This window comes from Rhyacophila brunnea, unplaced genomic scaffold (assembly GCF_057557595.1).
Source record: "Rhyacophila brunnea isolate RB1 unplaced genomic scaffold, BYU_Rbru_1.0 scaffold_9, whole genome shotgun sequence".
Taxonomy (NCBI): domain Eukaryota; kingdom Metazoa; phylum Arthropoda; class Insecta; order Trichoptera; family Rhyacophilidae; genus Rhyacophila; species Rhyacophila brunnea.
In genome coordinates, this window is record NW_028233361.1 from 19,679,598 (window position 1) to 19,699,944 (window position 20,347).

Sequence of the window (20,347 nt, forward strand, 5' to 3'; positions counted from 1 at the left end):
GGATGCTATCAGTTTTTCAGTTAATTCCTTCACTAAACTAAATCACTTCACCTCATCGATGTTTGCTCTTTATCGGGTACTTGTGAAGCAAGGCAAACAGTATATATGACCCAGCTTCATAAGTCAAAATAGACCTAATGAGATATTTTGTAGAGCTTTTTTAGTTGTAAGATTTTTTCCAATGGAAACTTTTGGCGGATGTCGTCTTATAGAGTGACGCATTATCCGTATAAATTATAATTTTTGTATTAGAAATCAGAGATGAATGTGTAATAATAAATTGTTTCAATAATGTTTCTTTTTAATAATACTAGACGTAACAGAAAGATCCAAGTTAGTAATAAATTTTCATCGTCTTATTTATATTACCCATAGTGAACCGTATCTTTCTTTTAAATTGTTTCTTTTCTTATAACTTTATAGGACAATTTATCATCAACAAAGTGAGATTAATTGTATTGCAGTCTTACTCAGATGATAAACCGAACCGAAGTATTCAGCAATACAGAAATAAATTATGGAAAGGGTGGACATGCACACCCCTTCTCTGAGACAAAGCCTGCTAGGCCACTGCTACTATAAAAGCCTTTTATTGTTCACTTAAGCGTCAAAGCTATTCTGTCAAAGTGACGAGAGTGGCATGCCATTTTTTGCTACATTTTTTCGTATAGAGCATTCTATTATAATACAGTATATTTTGCGGTACAGACTTTTCAGGTATGATGTATAAAATACCTACTGTTAAAAAATATACGACTACATCGTTTCAATTTACAGTTAGTAGAGATGGCATATCAAAAATAATAAACATGTAAACGTTTCTTTATAAGCACGGAATCTAAATAAAAGAATAAGTCATCTGGATAGATTGGTAGTCTAACGATAAAGGAGACGTAAAAGGATCATGGTTTTGCTGGAGTGATCATACAAAGAACACACGTATTCTCTCTACCAATGGATCTCAAAGCTGCGAATTGAAAGAAATAATGGTAGAGAATAAATTGTTAAATGTAACTGTTCTTGTCAGTGACCCTGAATTGAGAAAAACCGCAAGCATTGAAATAATAAATGTTTAAATATTGCTTAGGTAAATCGTGAATTTTTAATTACATATAAATTACAAATTATATACTAATTGCTCAACATATTAGATGCATACCTTGACTCTTAATACATGATAATTCTATTAAACGTCGGCTGTGTATATAAATAAAACCAAAAGATAGGAATTTTTAGACTTTCCAATTGTTTTATTATTTGTAACTTCTTTGATAAGCATACTAAACGGGGATTGATATTATTAGGATCAAAGTTTATATTTAAAACCAGGTTTATATAAGAAACTTTTTTAACCCTTTATTTATTCATGTTAAAGGCCCGTTCTAATTATTATTATTTCTCAAGCCATTTTAGGCAATGACACTACGCACTCCTGGGACAACTCCATCAGTCATGTGCGTATTTTTAGAGTGATAAATTCAAAAACCCGCTGATACTATTTGTACTACAGGTACAATAAAGTTTCCGGTGTGGTAGAGGTACCTACCTATCATCCATTTCAGCCATTGTCATGGATGTACATCTATATCATTCGTTTTTATATAATAGCTAGGGACCGAGAAAAGTGGAATTAACTGTAGATTGCCTTCATACAACAGTGGATCGACCTTGTCTTATGATTATTATAATGCATTAATTATAAAAATGCATTGTTTTTAAATGTTGAAAACAATATACTCTTCATTTAAAAAATACAAAGCTGAAGGAAAAATAAATAAACAAAATATTCAATTCAAATATTCTCTATGAAATCCCACGTTTGCTTAGTAGCAATTTAGTATTTTTTTAAATATACTATATAAGGCTAAAGCAGTTGAGACAGCTTGGGGTAGGTTGATAGCATTGGAGAAATTTCCTGGTGGCGACAAAGACCTACATTGGGTTACAGGCCGATGATGATAAATACCAATAATTAGTAATATATATGTCAATATATTCAAATATTCTGAATAATATATGTCCATTACAGTGAAAAACTTCAAATTTATCATTTTTATTAGCACAGTCTCTTTCACAATACAACTGCTCTTACGATACCGTAAATTGAGCTTTTTCTGTAACCGCCATCCGGAAGCTTAAACAAGACAAAGTGTACAGGTCACATACAAACGTAAAATATAGAACATAATATACAAACGTAAGTTATAGAATATATATAACCGTAAGGTACAGAATGTATACATATTATGATTGTTAGGTACAGAACGGCTGTTGTCGCTTGTACGACGACCATTATTTAGGGGCTTTGAAGGCTAGCTAATTCATGTCTCTTTCACCTGGATCTATTTCATTCGAACGTTCTTAGACCGAACATTTATGTTTATATATATATATTGTAACCGTGGATTTCAATGCTAGGGAGAAATTACTCGGCTGGATATTTAATGAAAAACCGGTAATCTATTATTTGAACCGGTACTGTTTATGAAATCGTATTTTTCGTCAAATTATACAATAGAAAACGTTGACATATACCTACTGAATTTATTATTGATACAAAATTTTAACATACATTTTTTCAGATTTTATTCAATGTTTGTTTGACTTTAGTAGATTTAAATAATAATAATTCCGACCAATTAATGACTAACACCAAGCAATTATCTTAAACAATAATAATTATTAAGAATTTTCTCAAAATGCATTCAAATCCCAACCCATCTTATAAAGATGCTCTTACGATTTTCCCAATTCAATTGCATGTCGCCTATGATGGCCGATCGATTACTCGTCAGGCTTATAATATTGTTAGTCCCAGGCTTGAATCCCTCGTCTGGAAAATGCATATGCTATTTTTCAATGTGTGTTTTTACCCAGCGTATGGACCTAATAGATTGAGTAAGTGACTAACATCCATTTCTCGCAAAACCAAACATCTTTTAATACAATATCCACTCTGTGGAGACCCATATATGATCTTATTAGGATCGAAAATGGTAATAAACCAACTATTCGTATGTAATATATAGACAATGAATTCAATCTTACATAAACTTAAATGTGTAATTCGGTACTAAAACTTGATAAAGCTCACTAAGTGGGAGAAACACTATTTACTTTATATGTGGTAAATAATCCTATTTTATAAACTATCAAGAAATACCACACAGTAAATGGTTATATCTCTGGACAAGAGTTTTTACTCCAAAACCAATTTGTTCCAAGTCTTTAAAAGGTTTTTTTTTAAATAAAAAATCGAATTTCTTTAACATAAGTTTACGTCTATCATAGGAAATAATAATATGGTCTATCTACTGAAACCGATATTTATTTTGATTGTATTGGCAATGTTCGATGGCTGATATGATGGCACAAAAAGACTAACTTTTACAATATTTCCGACTAAAAAAAATCCCGGTTTTTATCCCTACATTTGATATGACGCACTGCCCCTTAGTAATAAGAGATGGAATCTACGTGAACAATGACTGCTTCTCAAGATGGAGATAATTTTAGAACATTCACAATATTTGACTGGGGAAATATATATTATCATCAATCATGGTAGGTGTATGAATATTATTTATTCACGTACATTTTGAAGTTAAGTAAACAGTTTTCTTTTAGAAATATATATAATAAATTATGAAATACATATTTGAGTAATAATAATTTTGTTTAATGCTGAACAACTTATTATAATTTTTGATTTGACCACTTTGTTGTATTGCGGGCTTATTCTTAGCAGTTATCACTTTAGCACGTTTCCGTAATTTCTATTGGTCTATATTAACACGGAAGGAACTCTATACACAAAACAGTTATCGGCAGCTATCTTCAATAGTTGAAAAATTCGTAATACGTTGAAAATTCAGGTTGGTAGACATGTCGGTCAAATTTGGGTATGTTCATGCTGACTGATACACCCGAAGCCAAGCGGATATGTCCAAACCCAAGAATTTTGTATTGACACGTCAGACATATCAACATAACCTACAATTTTATTAGTCACATGCCATTGCGATTGCAGCACAAAATGTAATTGCAGTAAAACAAATATTTTGTTACTACTAGCTGCTACTAACTAGCCACTCGATATTTGACAGTTCGCCCGTGACATGATCATATTTCAAAACAGTTGGATATTGCATCTCAACTCTTAATATATAAAATTAACGAACTCTGTCTCGTTCTACAAGTTAACACAGCCAAGAGAGGGGGTGTTAAAAGACAGCACTTTTTGACAGTTCAGACGGGTAACTTATGTACATAATTATTAACAATTAAACTTAATGGCCCCACCAATGCTTCACTTAGATTGTTCAGCAGTTTTGTATTATCTTTTGTTACTTACTACAATTTTTAATTTTGTCTCTGCGTACCCTTCTCTCCCATGGGTACTCTTAACTTAAAGTCATGTAAATTTAGCCAAATTTAATTTGAGTGCGTGACGACTTCAGTCTTGGGTAACTGCTCCTGATACACTTCTTAACATAAGAAATGGTGCTTGATACCAAATCTAGGGTCCCGTTATACGCCCGATTAAGATCGGTTGTGGTTTGGCGGAGCCCAGAGAACAGAGCCCAGAGAATAATAGGAATTGAAATATTTGACGGCTGTGGAGAAACAGGCAACCGATCTCAAGTGTGGAAGATAATGGGATAAACTTAAACACGTGTTAAAAATGCGCTTGTATTTTGTTCTGACAACTGCTTTCGCTTTATGCACTGACGATCCTTCAATATTGGTGTATTTAAAATTGCAACACACACTATTGCACATTTATAATTTTGATTTAGTTATTTGAAAAGTCACTCACATATTTAAAACCCTCCGTCAAAATATAGTGTATAGGATTATAGCCTATCGGAATTATATTTATTAATCTGTCTTTTGGTGGAGCCCTTAATAAAATGTTTAACAATATTTTTCTCAGACTATTAAATTTCTACATTTTTGGTAAGGATTTACTGCATTTAACCGTGGATTTTATGAATATTTTATTTAGGTAATCGTGGGCTCTGTAATTATTCAGCATCATTACAAAAATGACTTCCACCACTGATATAACTTCTGAAAGCTCGAGCCTAATATAGTAATAATTAAACACTGAATTAAAAATAAACAAAAGAAAAAAATCCAAACGTGAATAAACTACACTGGTATAAATACATTCATTTCAGGAACCTATATTATATTGGAGTTGGTCTAATTGAATAGGAGGTATATCACGTGAAGTTTTCCAACAAAGCTACGATAGAAAAAAAACTTCCTACGGCCCTCTTAGTCCTAGCAGAATTACTAATAGATAAGTATTTTATTAGTTAACCATAACACGCAATCCATTCATGGCGGTTTGGTATTAGTTTTCTTTTTGTTTTTAATTGAGTTTATTATTTATGATTCGTAGAACGTATATAATATTGTCTTCATCTAAAATATTAATTAAACCGCCTCTAAAATTTTATTATATAGATACCCAATTATTAATAATCAAAAGAATCTCTGCTATCTTCAAGTGGCGAAGGGTGGAGGTAGGCTGTTAAGATTCGACATAAATAGTGCACAATAAACTTTGTCAGTCATATTTATTCGTTTTTATTGAACTAAGAATACAATTTGCAGATGGTGCTGGTTAGTTTTTAAAATTCAGTTTTAAACCTGCTTAAACGAAACAATAATAGTTTAGGTATGCTATGGGCGATCCGAGTAAAATAGTGCAAACTTTTTCAGTCATACTTATTTGTTTTTGTTGAATTAAGAATACATATTACAGGTGGTGTTAGTTAGCTTTTTAAAATTCATTAAGCCCTGCCTTATGGTAGAATTTTAGATATTTTATAGATAGACATTTTGGTATTATCTACTACGGCTTGGATTAAGGCAGAGTTTTATTGATTTTTAAAACATAACACTATCTACACATTGTAGTATAAGTTCAATGAAAATAAATACGTATGACTGAGAAAACTTAGTGTGCACTATTTATATCAGATCTTAACAGCCTACCTCCACCCTTTGCCACTACTTGACAGAAGGCCGCCAATATGTTTGCCAGTACTCATAAGTCACAGTGTATATTGTTATTATTTAGAATAATTTGTTACCTTACGGTACACGGGTAGCTTTTTCAATTGCGGCAGAATGAAACTCGTCCCATTATTAGGCTAAACATAATAATACTATCGAAATAATCTTAATAATATGTCAGAATGTAAAAAGTAAAATGATTTATTTAGAGTTCATATAACTTTAAAATTTTATTGTGGTTAAATTAATAAATGTGTGCATAGAAAAAATTGCCCCTATCACGAGTTTTGCATTTAATTTTTTATGTTTCTTCTTGAATCTATTTGTTAGTATTGTTGCTGAGGTGCTAGTAGGTATAATAATAATTATAAATTGTAGTACATTGAGTTATCATTCATCTTATAAAATGCTTAAGTAATAAAAAGTATGAAATATTTATCACAATTCAAATAATATTGCTGTTGGTGCTAGACTTCCGAGTTAAATCTGAATCATCTAGAATCTAGATAAATATTAAGACTATCGACCGAAGGTAGTTATTGGAATTTGAATATAAATTCTAATGGATTTAAGATTTATACAATTCCATTTGAGTTGTTTTTGCGACCCGGGTTTGGCCTTTCGGCATCTTCAGGCACCGTGAACATTCGCCAAAAGGCAAATAAACACTGACCACGAATACTATTAACTATAACTTATATAACAAATCTATACAATAAAGTAGGTAAAAACTTCATTACCTACCTATCAAGTCAAAGGTCACAATAAAAATATTAAAATGAATAATTTTATTATATTACTACTAGCTGACCCGGCAAACGTTGTTCTGCCATCTAAATTATTTCTAGTAAATATTTTGGTTGTTAAATAAAAAATAACGAATGTATTGTAAGTGTGTGGGGATGAGATCTATGACAGAAGGAGGAATGGAGCACTGTAGACGATGACCGCCGATAACATATTCATTGTTTGATCTCTTAAAAGTTAAATGTAAAGTGAAAAAAAATTATAAATTTTTTATCCTTAAGTAGAAAAATGAAATAAAGAAAATCAATATTAATTTTGAAGAGCAATTGAGTGTACAATATTTTTTGTCAGTCCGTCTTTAGCCAACACGAATAAGCTCGATGGTTTGCCACGCGAGAACATGCCACGTGCAATTGTCCGTGTGAAAAACATGGTGTGCCCAGATCTAAGCCGCAAACAGACATCGTTTGGCCTTGCGACTTATTGATTGTCATTGTGAATGCCAATCTAATAGGAAATTGAACGCGTTTGAATTCAATTGGCACGTCTGTTAGAATCATTGGAATTCGTGGCAGCAAAACATTTTCGGCTCGGAATTTGCCATTCAAAATGGTGGCTTCGATAATGTTTTTCATCAATTTTTTAATGACCAATCGCGTGCCATTGCACAGCCGTGGTGGGTTCAAATTCAGAAGTAAGATAACCGGAGATCCAACTTTCAGTCGTAGAAGGTGTGTTGACATGCCTGGTAAATCCAGTGAGTTCAAAAACTCTGTTGGATAATTTACAGCTTCGTTGACATCGCAAACTGTATCGATCGATTTGTATGATACCAAATCGCCTGGCAACGACTGCTGTATCTTGAAGTTTAAATCGTCAACGTCCACATTTTTTGCTGCCAAAATGGCTCTTTCTGCTAGCCACGCATGATTTATGTATTGTGTGCGTACATCGGGAAATATGCGGTCAATGAGAGCATTTTGCGAATCAACGATTCTGCAGAAATTAGTGGGCAATTTTATGCATCCAGTATTTTCATAGGCAGCAACTTTTCCATCGCCGATATCTAACAATTGGTTCGAGAATGTGTCAGCAGATGGATCTTGTAGCATTTGCACGCGCATGTTTATTTTTAGCTGGACTTTTTCAACATTACGCCACAGTGGCGATGATTTCAAGCAAGCGTTAATCTCATCAGCGTACGTTGAACGTGAAATGATGGGAAGTGTTTGTCTGAGTGCCGCCGAATAGTTTGTTGTTGTTTTTTATATCTTTGAGTGTTCTTTTCAACGCCTCAAGAGAATGTTTGTGTGCCATAGTGCATTCATCCCAGATGATAATTTTGCATTGTTTCAGCACTGTGGCCATGGACGATTGTTTTTTTATGTTGCACATTGCGTCTGGGTTATTATAAATATTCAGTGGCAGCTTAAATGCTGAATGAGCTGTTCTGCCTCCATCCAATAAAGTTGCTGCAATGCCAGATGATGCAACAGCCAATGCAATGCCATTATTTGATCGTATTTTGGCGAGAATTAGCGAAATGAGAAATGTTTTGCCAGTTCCACCTGGTGCATCAAAAAAAAAAGAATCCACCTTGTCCCGCCAAAACTGCCAGCATAATGCGGTCGTAAATGATTTTCTGTTCATGAGTCAGTAGTGGGACATTGCGAGTAACAATTGCTGCCATTTCTGCAGTATCGTACTGCAGTTCACGATTCATTTCGGTGTCCATTAAATCAGAAGTACTTCGATTTGGCGAACTCATACCGAAATGACTGAGTGGTAAATTGGCAATGACAACGCAAAGATCCTCGATAGTAATCAATGCTTCATTGTACATAGCGTCACTGAATGTAATCGTTTGATCGTTGCACCGTGTACGAATTCGATGCAATATATCGTCAGTCATTGAATCTTTGTGCTTATCCCACAACGTGTCTGCTCGTCCCGGGAAACATGTAGTCAACACTATAGCGAATAGTAGACGAATTTGTGTTGCTGTACAGCCCAATGCTGCTTCAGCAAGCATATCGTCCCAGTGATTGTCGTCTTCGAGCAAGCCGAGTGCAAGGCATGCATCTTTATATGTTGGATACTGTTGCCCATTCACTTTGCGTATATCTTGAAATGATAATGAGCCGGTGACATTAACCAACAACAGTCGCAGATAGAAACACTCAATCTGCCTTGGATTGACTGTATATACTCGGCCCAAAGTGTTTGATTTGAATAGGCCGAGGCACGCAACAATTGGTGTGCCTTGCTTGCGGGGCATCCATTTTTTTGTTTGATTCCATGTGAAATAGCGAGGTACTTTGGAATAGAGTAATTTTCGTGCAAAGGCACCGAAAGTATCCGCACGATTACACAATTCGAAAAATTCGGTGAGTGTAGTTTTTGGTGGATTTATGGCACGCTCAATTGCTGTCTCGTTGGTGAAAAATACGCGCTGGCCGTTTTCAAGATGGACGGCTAAATGTATAACTGCTGGGTCCCGTTCATGAATTGGGAAACCAAAGATACGCCAGACAGCTTCATTGGAGCTGATGTACCGGCCAATTTGGTAGCGCATTATTTCGTCGTTGTCATTCAATCGAGGAGCATTCACATCGGTATTTTGAATTTGAAATACAGCCATATCGCTGCCTTTATTCACATACTTGCAAATGTATTTGATGCTCTTCACCGAACTGCAGAACTCAACATTAATATGAGCATTGAATGTTTTGCTCAGCAGAGGCGAATATGGTACCACCCAACGATTGTCAATGTCAATGTCTGCGTTGTTGATATTTAGCGTAAATGATTGTCCGCCATTATCAGTATTTCTTCGACGATATATTGGATATCCGTCGACTTTTGTGATCGTGTCGTTGGTGAAATGTTTAGGAAAACGCTTTGTACATTTTCCATCTGCCATGCAAGGCGATAAACGATTCAAATCACCGCATGGGCCATGAATCATGTTTGTGGTAACAATATCGAACAGTAGTTGATCAGTAGACGAATCTATAATTTCCGCGGAAATTACACTATCGATTTCTTCAGGGCGTATTTTGTCGACTAACCAAATCAAAATGTGTGCATGAAGTAATCCTCGCTTTTGCCATTCTACCGAATACATCCAGCAACGTGTGGGACCGAATACGTGGAATTTTGTAATGAAGCTCATTAAAGACTTGAATTTTTGTTTGAACACACGTGCTGTAATATCATGACGATGTATTGCATTTTGGCCTGGCAATAGCAAAGATGTAATCTCCTGCCACTTTGGATTACATGTAAACGTTATAAATAAACACGGTCGTCCGTACTCGCGCACGAAAGTCATAGCATCCTGTATGTATTCTTGGATATGACGTGGACTGCCTACGTAGGATGATGGTAGAATGATAGAGTTACCAATTTCGGTGGTGTCGGCGTCGCTCATGATAGCGTCTCGCAAGTGAATGTATTCTTCCGCACGCAACTTCTGTTGATTGTGTCGTAGGAATTGCAGTCGTTCGCTCTCTACCTTCGCGTACATGTCGACCATGAATTGTTGGCACAGCTCACGACATCGCAGAATGACGTTGTCCTGACCACGTCGAATCATCATACGATACGCATTAAAATCCATCGAGCTCACTTTCTTGTTTGTTTCGGCTCCTGTAACAACATATTCAAAAATATTAATTCATTCATAAATATTAATTCAAAATGAATAATGATGTTTATAATGAATGAATTACTTGTGGCGGGATCTCGTTGTTTAATGTTTATGCAATATCCGTCTTGTCCCTTCCAGAAAATTAGCGGATATTGGAGAGCGTCGTATGAACGGTGTGTGTCAGCGATCAACTCCAGATTATTGTTACTTCTTCGAATCACGATTTCTCGCGGCGATGTGCGGTCGCCAACCATGATTCCAGCAACGTCGTTAACAACAGGTGCATTGAATCGACGCAAGTGCTCTCCAGCTGGTGTTTTATCAGGATTGATGACAATAGCGTGGTTGTCACTTTGCAATTCGTGCATATATGATTTGAAGAATTTCAATAATTCGTTGTGCTCATTCAATAGGGTGTCCAGTTCGCCGACGATGCGCCTAGCATTAGGCGAATTGAGGTTATTGTAGCCGCAACGTGCATCCACGCGATTGATGTCCTCACCGCCCATGAAGTAAATTTGTAAAAATTTATGTGGTTCGTTTGGCATTGGCAGCAATGAGCCTACTTTGTGGTACACTTGGCCTTTGATTTTGAACGTAGAATGGAATTGTTGAACATTTGCCGGAGTATTATGAACTATTTCTGTAGCTCCAAACGAAGTCAATTGGAAGCATGAATTGAATGTGCGAATGGATTTCAGGAACAGATTTGAATCTGGATCCGTGCCGATGAGCAAGCCGTTCAATGGTTCTGTTGGTGTCTCAATTTCTGGTAGTTGCACTTTTCCTGATGCGCAACACATCCCGGCTGACTCATGTTTGAATTTTAGCGCATGACAATGGGGACATTCTTTGTCCATAGCACCAATCAGCACTTTCGGATGAGCGGAATATTCAATATCTGGCTCATATTCGAATGCAAGACGAAGGAACGAAGCGGATAATGCTCGATGTACTTGTTGGCGTTGTCGGTCATTTGCTCTGCGCGTGTTAACTGCAAACCGGCGCGCTTGTCTCCGTTCCAATTGTTGCTGTTGATTTCGTTCAGCTCGTGCCTCTTGTGATTGAGATTCACGCAATCGCGACATGCTCACACGCACATTTTCGTTATCTTGTTGGATTTGTTTGTCTGTGATTTCTGCTCTAATGTTTCGCATGTTTGTTGCTTTATTCGTTTGACGGCTCAAATAGGCCCCCTTGCGTCTTGCTGGCATTGTACACTGTAACACAACACACACACACACACACAAATAGATAAATTAAAATAAATCGTACAACATTTTGCACACACTGCCTTGTGATATGCCGAATGAAATGTCAAAATAACGCGACGCTTCTCGTGAATTCTTCTCGGACGTAGCGCCATCTGTCATTCAACAACATAAATAATTTCGTTCTGTTTGAAATACGATGGACGGTTCATTTGTTCATACAAAAATACTAAAATCGCGATTAAAAAATGGGAAGGTAGAAGTAGGAGGGTAAAAATTTTGGGTTATAGGTATTTTTTGATGCCAAATAAAAAAAAATACAAAAAAAAAATTGTCAAAAAAATAAAAGAATTTTTTTTCTGGATAGAGATACCCAAATCACCTAGCGGTATGAAATATACTTGTTGACCTATTCTTATACCTAACAAATATACATAAAAAAATTCATAAAAATCGGTCGAGCTTTAAAGAAATTTTTTTCTGGATAGAGATACCCAAATCACCTAGCGGTATGAAATATACTTGTTGACCTATTCTCATACCTAAAATTTATACATAAAAAAATTCATAAAAATTGGTGTAGCGGTTTCGGAGGAGTTCGACCACAAACATCGTGACACGAGATTTTTATATATATAGAGATATATCAAACAAATTATGCATAGTTAAAAACACCCCCTATATTATCAATAATAATACACTCAATAATTAGTGTATAATAAATCGTCAAACCTAATAATAGATCATTAGTAATTATAAACAAAATATACTACACTCAAGAGGTGTAAAATCGTCCATTCTGGGAACAATGGCAACGCATTGGGTATTAATGGAGTTAACTAATGAGATATATCTATGATATCAGCCTTTAAAAGTTATTAGTCAAACAATTAATATTCAATAATATTCTTACATGACACCTACTTTTTTTTTAATTTTTTCTACTAAGAAATATTATAAATAAATAGAGCACAGTTTAGAGCCTACCTATCTTGAATGATCAACTTTGCTTTCCTAATAGCCTATTGCTTTATCCTGTATCAGTGGTGGCAAACCTATGGCACCCGAGATGATTTTGCATGGCACGCGTTTAAAGAGGAAAAATTCTATACCAATAATAAATGTGATACTATGAACTAAATTTTTAGTTTATTTATAAAACAACTAATTCTACAAAATAAATTGTATGTATTATGTCAAATAACTTGTTTAACGTACCTATATGTTCTTTTGTACAAAAATACGACAATAAACTTTAGCGGTGAAGATGTAGAAATGAAAGTATGTCTGGAGTGGCTCGAATGAATCGAGGAGAGAGTTTATTGCTGACAAATAAATAAGTACACTAGTAAAATTACAGGAAAAAATTAAGAGAAAGTGTACTGGTATACTGATGAAACTATACTGGACTATGTTAAAGGGTTGTGATTACTGTCCGGACTGATATAACCCATCAACTATGACTCGCTATTTATATACATGAATATTCGGTAAATAATTGCAAGAGTCGTTGATGTAGTTTACAATTAGGAAATCTGCTGACCTCCGCATTGTTGCAATTTCGAGGCGTTTTGATGACCAAAACATCGAACTACACACCTGAAATATGCTGATTGTAGATGCGACGATTGTGGATACTTAATTTACTTGCTAAGAATCAGCAAACGAAAATCTAAACGTTGTCGAATTAACGCTGACAAGTCCCGAGGTCGTTGCTCGTTACAAAACCATTGATGGATTTTATACATTGTGCATATTATAATATGACTATTTTTGGTATTTAAAACAAGGATGTTTCCGTTTTTATACATACTATACTGTTCTTTATTATTATTATTTCTACCACGCATAACTTAATTCCATAAAGTCATAAATCACATAACATATTTACGACAAAAATATTACGTAATTACATGAATGAGAATTAATAATAATTATTAATCCATGTATTTCATTCATGGAAGAATAATCTCTTCTAATAATAATTATATTCTCATAAATATTAAATGCCTATACATTTCAGAGACAGCTTGCTTATAATATTAAATAAAGACTTGCCATGATGTAAGTCGGCTTATCGAGAAAATGCGAAAATATTCCGCCATAACATAATTTCTTGCTTATTATATAAGATTGGGTTTCTTTACTGGGCTTATTACTTCAAAGGAAATCCTTTGGCAACTTGGAATTAATGTTTTTTTTCTTCTTACGTGAATAAACAACAAGCGTAAATTGAAATTGTATAATAACCGACGTCAATTATTATTTCATGTGAGCTTTTTGTAAAAGTTTGGAAGAAATTTTGTCTCATCAATAACATACTAAATAATTTTATTGTAGAAATTAAAAAATATTATTCATACTTACATAAAAATAACAATATAATTATTATTCATAATATTAGATTACATTTTGATAATATTGATAAAAGGTGATTGACTCATTACTTAAATTTATTTATTTTACATATAATGAACATAACAAATTATAAATTTAAAGCGTTCGCGACATGATATAAAATAATTGTTAACAATTTTTCAAATAAAAATACAGCAATGTGAGTTAATAATACAATAAGAAATAAAGTAAAATAACAAAAATAAAAGTAGATGGATGCACACAGAGTGAACTATTGATAGACCTTATCTTAAAAACTTATAAAACAACGTCCACCTAAATTCATCTCACGTAAGTGGAATATATGGATATTATTTGAATTATACCACCAATAATTTAATATCTATGTCAGTATAGATATAACAAACTGATTATTTAGATGTCGTTATGTATATTATTATTATCCAATTTTTGTAACGGCGATTCGCCACGCATTTTAATTTACGCGTACCCCGGATTGATAGAATCAATTCACCTACATTTGAACTTCGAATAGTGTGTTTGAACTCAGTTCCAACCTCCCAGTCGAACCAAAATGACGCGCCCTTAACTAAATACCTACTTCTCCCCTTACAAAAGCTATGTAATCAAACATAATATATTATTATACTTATTTTGTAATTTCTACTGTGTTTTAATAAATCCGTTTGCTTAATCAGGAAATAACTCTCCCCCATCAAAAACATTTCACCACAAATCCTCCCCATATCCGTCCGGATCCAAAAAAAGGTTTGTTAATAAATGCATGCGTACCTTTATCTTATTTTTCATTTTTTTTTCGAAAATGAAATATAATATAATTTATTTTTATTGACTGTACAGTCGAATGACGATTTTAGCCACCTCATGGTAAAGTTTAATAATATATATTTTTAAAAGAAATGGATGTTAAAATCTTGTTCAACCTATTAGGTATTATAAACATTAAAAATAACATGTGATCTTGTCTGACCCGGAATTTGGACCCAATACCAATGACTTTTGCTTCTGAATAGAGAATATGGACTTTTTCATAGTGGAGGTTATTGGGAGATAGTTTAATTTTGTCGTCCGCTCAAAAAATATTTAGAGGTTTCTGTTGTACGTATATGGAGTGGATGAATGAGCCATTCGTCTTTGTATTTCTTATAACATTAGCAAGTATGCCAATCTCTTTTTAAAATAGTAAATAACATATTATTATATTGTAAAATACAACATTTGATATTTATCCAGAAGCGGGATTACAACCTACCAACCCACAATCTAATCTACAGAAGAAGGATACTCTATCATATACAAATATAATTATTATAATTTACAAACTATGTTGGTACCTACTATTTCATAAAATTTGAACCTTATATAGCCGAATAGTACATATTTTTATTATTTACGAGAAATAACAATTTAATACACTTACTACGTGTATTAACGGTGAGTATTTATTGTAACTACGACGGGTTTTTCCAAACAATTGAATGTAATATTTAAAATTTGTTTTTTTGATCGTCTAGTTGGGTAATTAGGTTTGTACGTTCTTTTATTGTTTTAATTTATTATATAAACAAGAATTGACTGACAATGTACATTTACCGTTAAAGCCAGGATCGCAAAAAACGACTCAAATAGTACTAATTTAAAACGAAATATAATTCAAATTTCTTAAAAGAGACGAAACCGTAAAAAGGTTAATTGTATGGTAACTTACTCGTACGGTTTTACTTAGTAACTTAGTTCTAAAAGAATTTTGACAAGGGACTTTAAAAAAATGTGATTAAAAAATTCCAAATAAAAACTTTCACTTCCAATTGGCTACCCCTTAGCTCACTCAATCGACCAATAAAATTCTTATGCTTACAGTTACAAAGGAAGTTTTTGTAGGAATTTGCGAGCAGTTATTATACTGTTTTATCGGCCTAATAATAATAAAATCTTTTACAGGCTTGAGAAATCTTATATTTTAACTAAATAATTGTCAACAAAACATTTTCATTAAGTATATATTATTTTCTTTCATCTTTTATCGGTGTCAAAGACAGTTGTTCAAGAAACCTTTCTCTACATAGACGGGATGGGGAACAGTAGCAATTAATTAGTGCCTAGGTACCTTAACAAACACATTTAAAAAAACATATTTATTTATTAACGTCAAGTGGCAAAGACGATAAAAACAATTATATTAAAATCATTGTATTACGACAATTTATCTACATTGTTATCAACAGTGTCTATCACAAACTGTAAGCATCTCAACATGTTCAACACAATTTTAGGTTCACTCAATCAGTCAATTCAATACGCTATTAAATATGTTGAAATTGCATACGACGCGCGTTAAAACTAATATGTATCATAAATGGATAAAAACCATTATTATTTAAGTAAATAATCATGTAAATTACAAACCGTATACGTAAGTAAACAAATTAAAAGCGTTAAACAAGGCAGGTCAATTTTCAAATCGAATAATTGTATCAGTGGTAGTGTTAGTGACAAGTTTATTATTTTTCTTCTTCTATTGGCAGTCCTGAACACAAAATGACGTCTCGCGTTTTGGTTGAAAGACTGTTAATTTTTCATCTTAAAAATAATAACCAATATATTCCTTTTGGCTGCTGACATAAAATTGATAAGGGAGTATCTTTTCACAGATTATAGCCAAATTTTATATTCAAACTTCTGTTTTGATACATCCGATTTAATTATGCGCTACGCAATTCTACGTATTTAAGTATTTAAATTGTTCTGAGAATATTTTCACATATAATTATTTGCATTTAATTAACTGATCGGGTGAATCTGAAATTATAGTGGAATATCATAGTAAATATTGTTTTCAAATAAACCTGCAATTCAAAGTAACTCATAGCTAACTCAATACTTTGGACGCTGAATACGCACCTAGCGCGTAATTACCAGGCGGCCGATAGATGTAATTAACGTGCATTTTAAAGGAAGTAATTAAAAAATCATTATCTAGTCAGCAGAAAATGAGTTAAATCAGTAAATTAGAGGTCTTTTTTGTTTCAATTATATAAATTGAAGCTTTATCTATAAATAAAACGGTTTTTTTCAACATATTTGGTAGCCAATGTTAATTTTCACTAGTGGAATTTAATGTTATAACTTATAACTTACTGTGACGTTATCTTCAAGTTATTCTACAATGCGAAGTCACGTACTGTAGCTAACTTAATCAGTAAACCATATAAATTGTCCTTTTTTATTCAATTTCATACATTTACGATCCATCTCTATAGATAAGGTTATATCAACATTTGTGATTATATTCTTAAAACTTTTATGCAAGTGACCAGCATTTAAAAACGTTTCGTTAATTTGATACATAGAATCATAAATACAGGGAAAAAGAATGGATGTTCACCATTTGCTCAACCTATTGCCCATGCCTAATATGCTAGGTACAAACACAGATTGAAAAACAACATGTAAATTTTCCCAGACCCGAGATTCGAACTCGATACCTCCGATAATATAGGCCAACGCGGAAACCGTTCAGCCATCGTAGGCGCCAATTAGGCATCTAAATACAAGTAGTGATTTAAAAAAAAAAATACATGAATAATTATTGTTCCCTGGCAAGAGCAATATTTTTCCTCAGTTACAAACGCTACTGATTGCACCGTCGTATTTTAATTAATATATTTTGAATACTGTAATAGCTACGTTTTTGAACCTCGACTTCCGGTAACATTTACACTTCCGTTAATACACTAGCGCCACTCTGCGACGGCTTTTTGCACTAGATACCCGAGACACGAAAGTTGCCCCCTGGCCTAATTAGCCAGTGTGCTCATGATAATAACGTTTTCTCATATTATTATTGAGTTATAGCCGGTAAACGAATTACCCTTAATATACTGATATTATGCAAAGGGTCTTGCATCCGTATTGAATTTAATTTACCGCCCAGCTTTGTTCGTATAATGTAGCTTACTAATTACTAACGTATGAAAATAATCCTTTGAAACTGAAACTGAAACCATAATAAAGTTTAGTTTAAGAAGGAGTCTACTCAGTCTTTGTCTATCTGTTTGGTTATAACTCATAGGTTGCGCATAGGTTGCACAATTGATAGACTTTTTATACCTCAAATTCAAAATAATTAATAAATTAAATCAATCTATTACTTCATTGTGTATACTGTCAATTTTTCGTTTTATTTCATGCAAAAAAATGCGTGACTGATCGTAGTTGTCAATACAGGGGAATGAATTTATTTTTTCAAAATTGTCTAATCACTATTGGTTGAAGCGTTGAAGGTTTTGTCTACTTACTTTAGCTCTTCTTGGTCCCTATTTCTTTGATAAAGCAGATTTTAGCTCATGGCAATGTTGAGTATCTTCATCTAGCAGTTTCACTTCTACTTCAATTCTTTTCCTTACACATTGGTTTATTTTATGTTTTGTCCACGTTATTCTCAACATGCCACATGAAAATGGTAACATTAGTTACGTCAAAACAATAATAATTACTAAAAAAAGGGTATTATATATTGAAGCTGTTTTCTTTGAATATGACAATTGTATGATGGTTTACCATAGCATGATTATTACAAGTTATTTTTGAGTTTTTTTTTAATTTTTAAGTACTTTTAGCGTATGCAATCTAATGATTTTGTTGCAATAGTACCAACACTATAATATTGGACGTAGGCAATCATTGTTTCTTGATAGTGTCAATTACAGTCGAACCTCAATTGTATTATCACTAACTTACCTATGATCTGGATTCTCAATATGGCTACTAAATTTAAACAACACACTTAGCCATATTTTTCTTCTAAATTAATCAAAAATATCCATCCCTAAATTTATATTACTCACATAAAAACTATATGTTTCAGCAAGACGTACTCACGGTTTTTCCATAAGCACATCAGTCAAACCAATATTTGCCGGCTTCATATCTAGTTTCACTAAGTCGTTTATTCATATATTATATTCTATCTTACTCTAACGCATTTTGCAAAATGGTTTCTCACTTGCACTTATAGTAAAATTTTGTTCAGACCTTGTTAGCTACTAAATATACAACTGATTCCATTTTTTAATGTATAAAAATAGTTGCCTAATTCAGTTTTATTATTGACCCCCTGAAATATAATATAGTTTATACTGTTATTATAAAAATATAATACTTTTTTCAGGTTACAGTGACCCATACTGCATGTTGGGCATCCAACCGATGCCGGTGGCGCAGCCCCCACCGTCCCCTCAGCCCCCGTCCCCACGTCTCAGCGAGCCGAACCTGAGCGAGGACTGTGGAACTCCACCAGCCCACGACAAGCTACGTAAGCACCACAGTTTTAGACTCAGCTTCAAGAGGAGGGACGGAGGGTCACGCAGGGAGCACCGCGACAGTCTAGTAGGGCAGGTTCCGGCAAAGTTTATCAGAGCCACTGGAGTCAGGCCACAAACATTGAGTCCTAAATGGAATGAGAAGTTCCGATTGTGAGTATGATTACTTATTTATATAATTTTATATACTTCTATAGTATCAAGTATTAATTTAAGAGAAGATACCAGATAACTGAACGACAGAGCTCTGGACGTCATCACAGATGAATGAAATTACGTGAAAAAAATCACGAACGTACAACTTGAACCAGCAAGTAGACAATCAAATTATGCGACGTATATTGTTATTGCAAAAACTTGGGATGACTTGGTTCCGCTGACTGAATGTCAGACAATTGAATAACGGACATCTGGGCACCGATACATATACGATAAATTATGAAGTTCCTAATAGGTATTCTCAGGACCAACAAGTCTAATATAACGTATGTATCTTTAAAGTAAGATTAATGGATCTTCCAATATTGGCGAAGGAAGTATGCAATAATTATTAGAAATATTATTCCGCAAATTGTACAGTTTATTTGAATATTTTCTTGATTTAGTCGGTTTGGTTCATTACAAGATTGAAATATGAATGCACACCTTCAACACGAGTCTTCACAATATCCACAAACCTCATTTTATTACATAATTATTTCGAAGACACTTCAAAGAAAATATATTATAACCAATAAAAAAAATCTCTCAGATATTGCGCCCATGCACATATACCACTATGCTAAAGGAGTCATACGAAATTGCGATAAATTTTAAATAATGACTTTTAATAGTCTCTGAAGCGTTTTACAAATTGAGCTACTATTGGCGATCGCCTTTTGTATTTAAAATCAAAGTAGGTATTACTTTAATTAGTAACCATCGTCACAGATCACTCCAAGATTTTTTGTTGGAACTTATTTGAACTTGCTAATAATTTTTCATAAACTATTTTTTAATATATAATC

General features: G+C 33.6%; 2 protein-coding genes across 2 annotated transcripts in view; one reads left to right on the plus strand and one right to left on the minus strand.

The window, feature by feature from the left end:
* The window catches only part of unc-13-4A (BAI1 associated protein 3), a 218,672-nt gene that overhangs the window by 137,749 nt on the left and 60,576 nt on the right, over window positions 1-20,347 (plus strand). The window contains exon 5 of the mRNA XM_085959557.1: window positions 19,190-19,493. Within this exon, the coding sequence (XP_085815683.1) occupies window positions 19,190-19,493 (304 nt within the window). The remainder of the gene's footprint in view (window positions 1-19,189; window positions 19,494-20,347) is intronic.
* On the minus strand, window positions 1,187-11,643 carry LOC147063366 (uncharacterized). The gene is made up of 3 exons (XM_085959986.1): window positions 10,512-11,643; window positions 10,183-10,428; window positions 1,187-1,197 (listed from the first exon to the last, which is right to left on the minus strand). Exons 1-3 carry the CDS (start codon window positions 11,641-11,643, stop codon window positions 1,187-1,189), a joined length of 1,389 nt encoding a protein of 462 aa, XP_085816112.1.

Excerpts from the sequence above, each read along its gene's own strand:
- LOC147063366 (XM_085959986.1), bottom strand. The coding sequence starts at position 11,643 with ATGCCAGCAAGACGCAAGGGGGCCTATTTGAGCCGTCAAACGAATAAA. Across the intron at positions 10,429-10,511 it reads ACAACGAGATCCCGCCACAA|GAGCCGAAACAAACAAGAAA; the intron begins GTAATTCATTCA and ends ATGTTGTTACAG.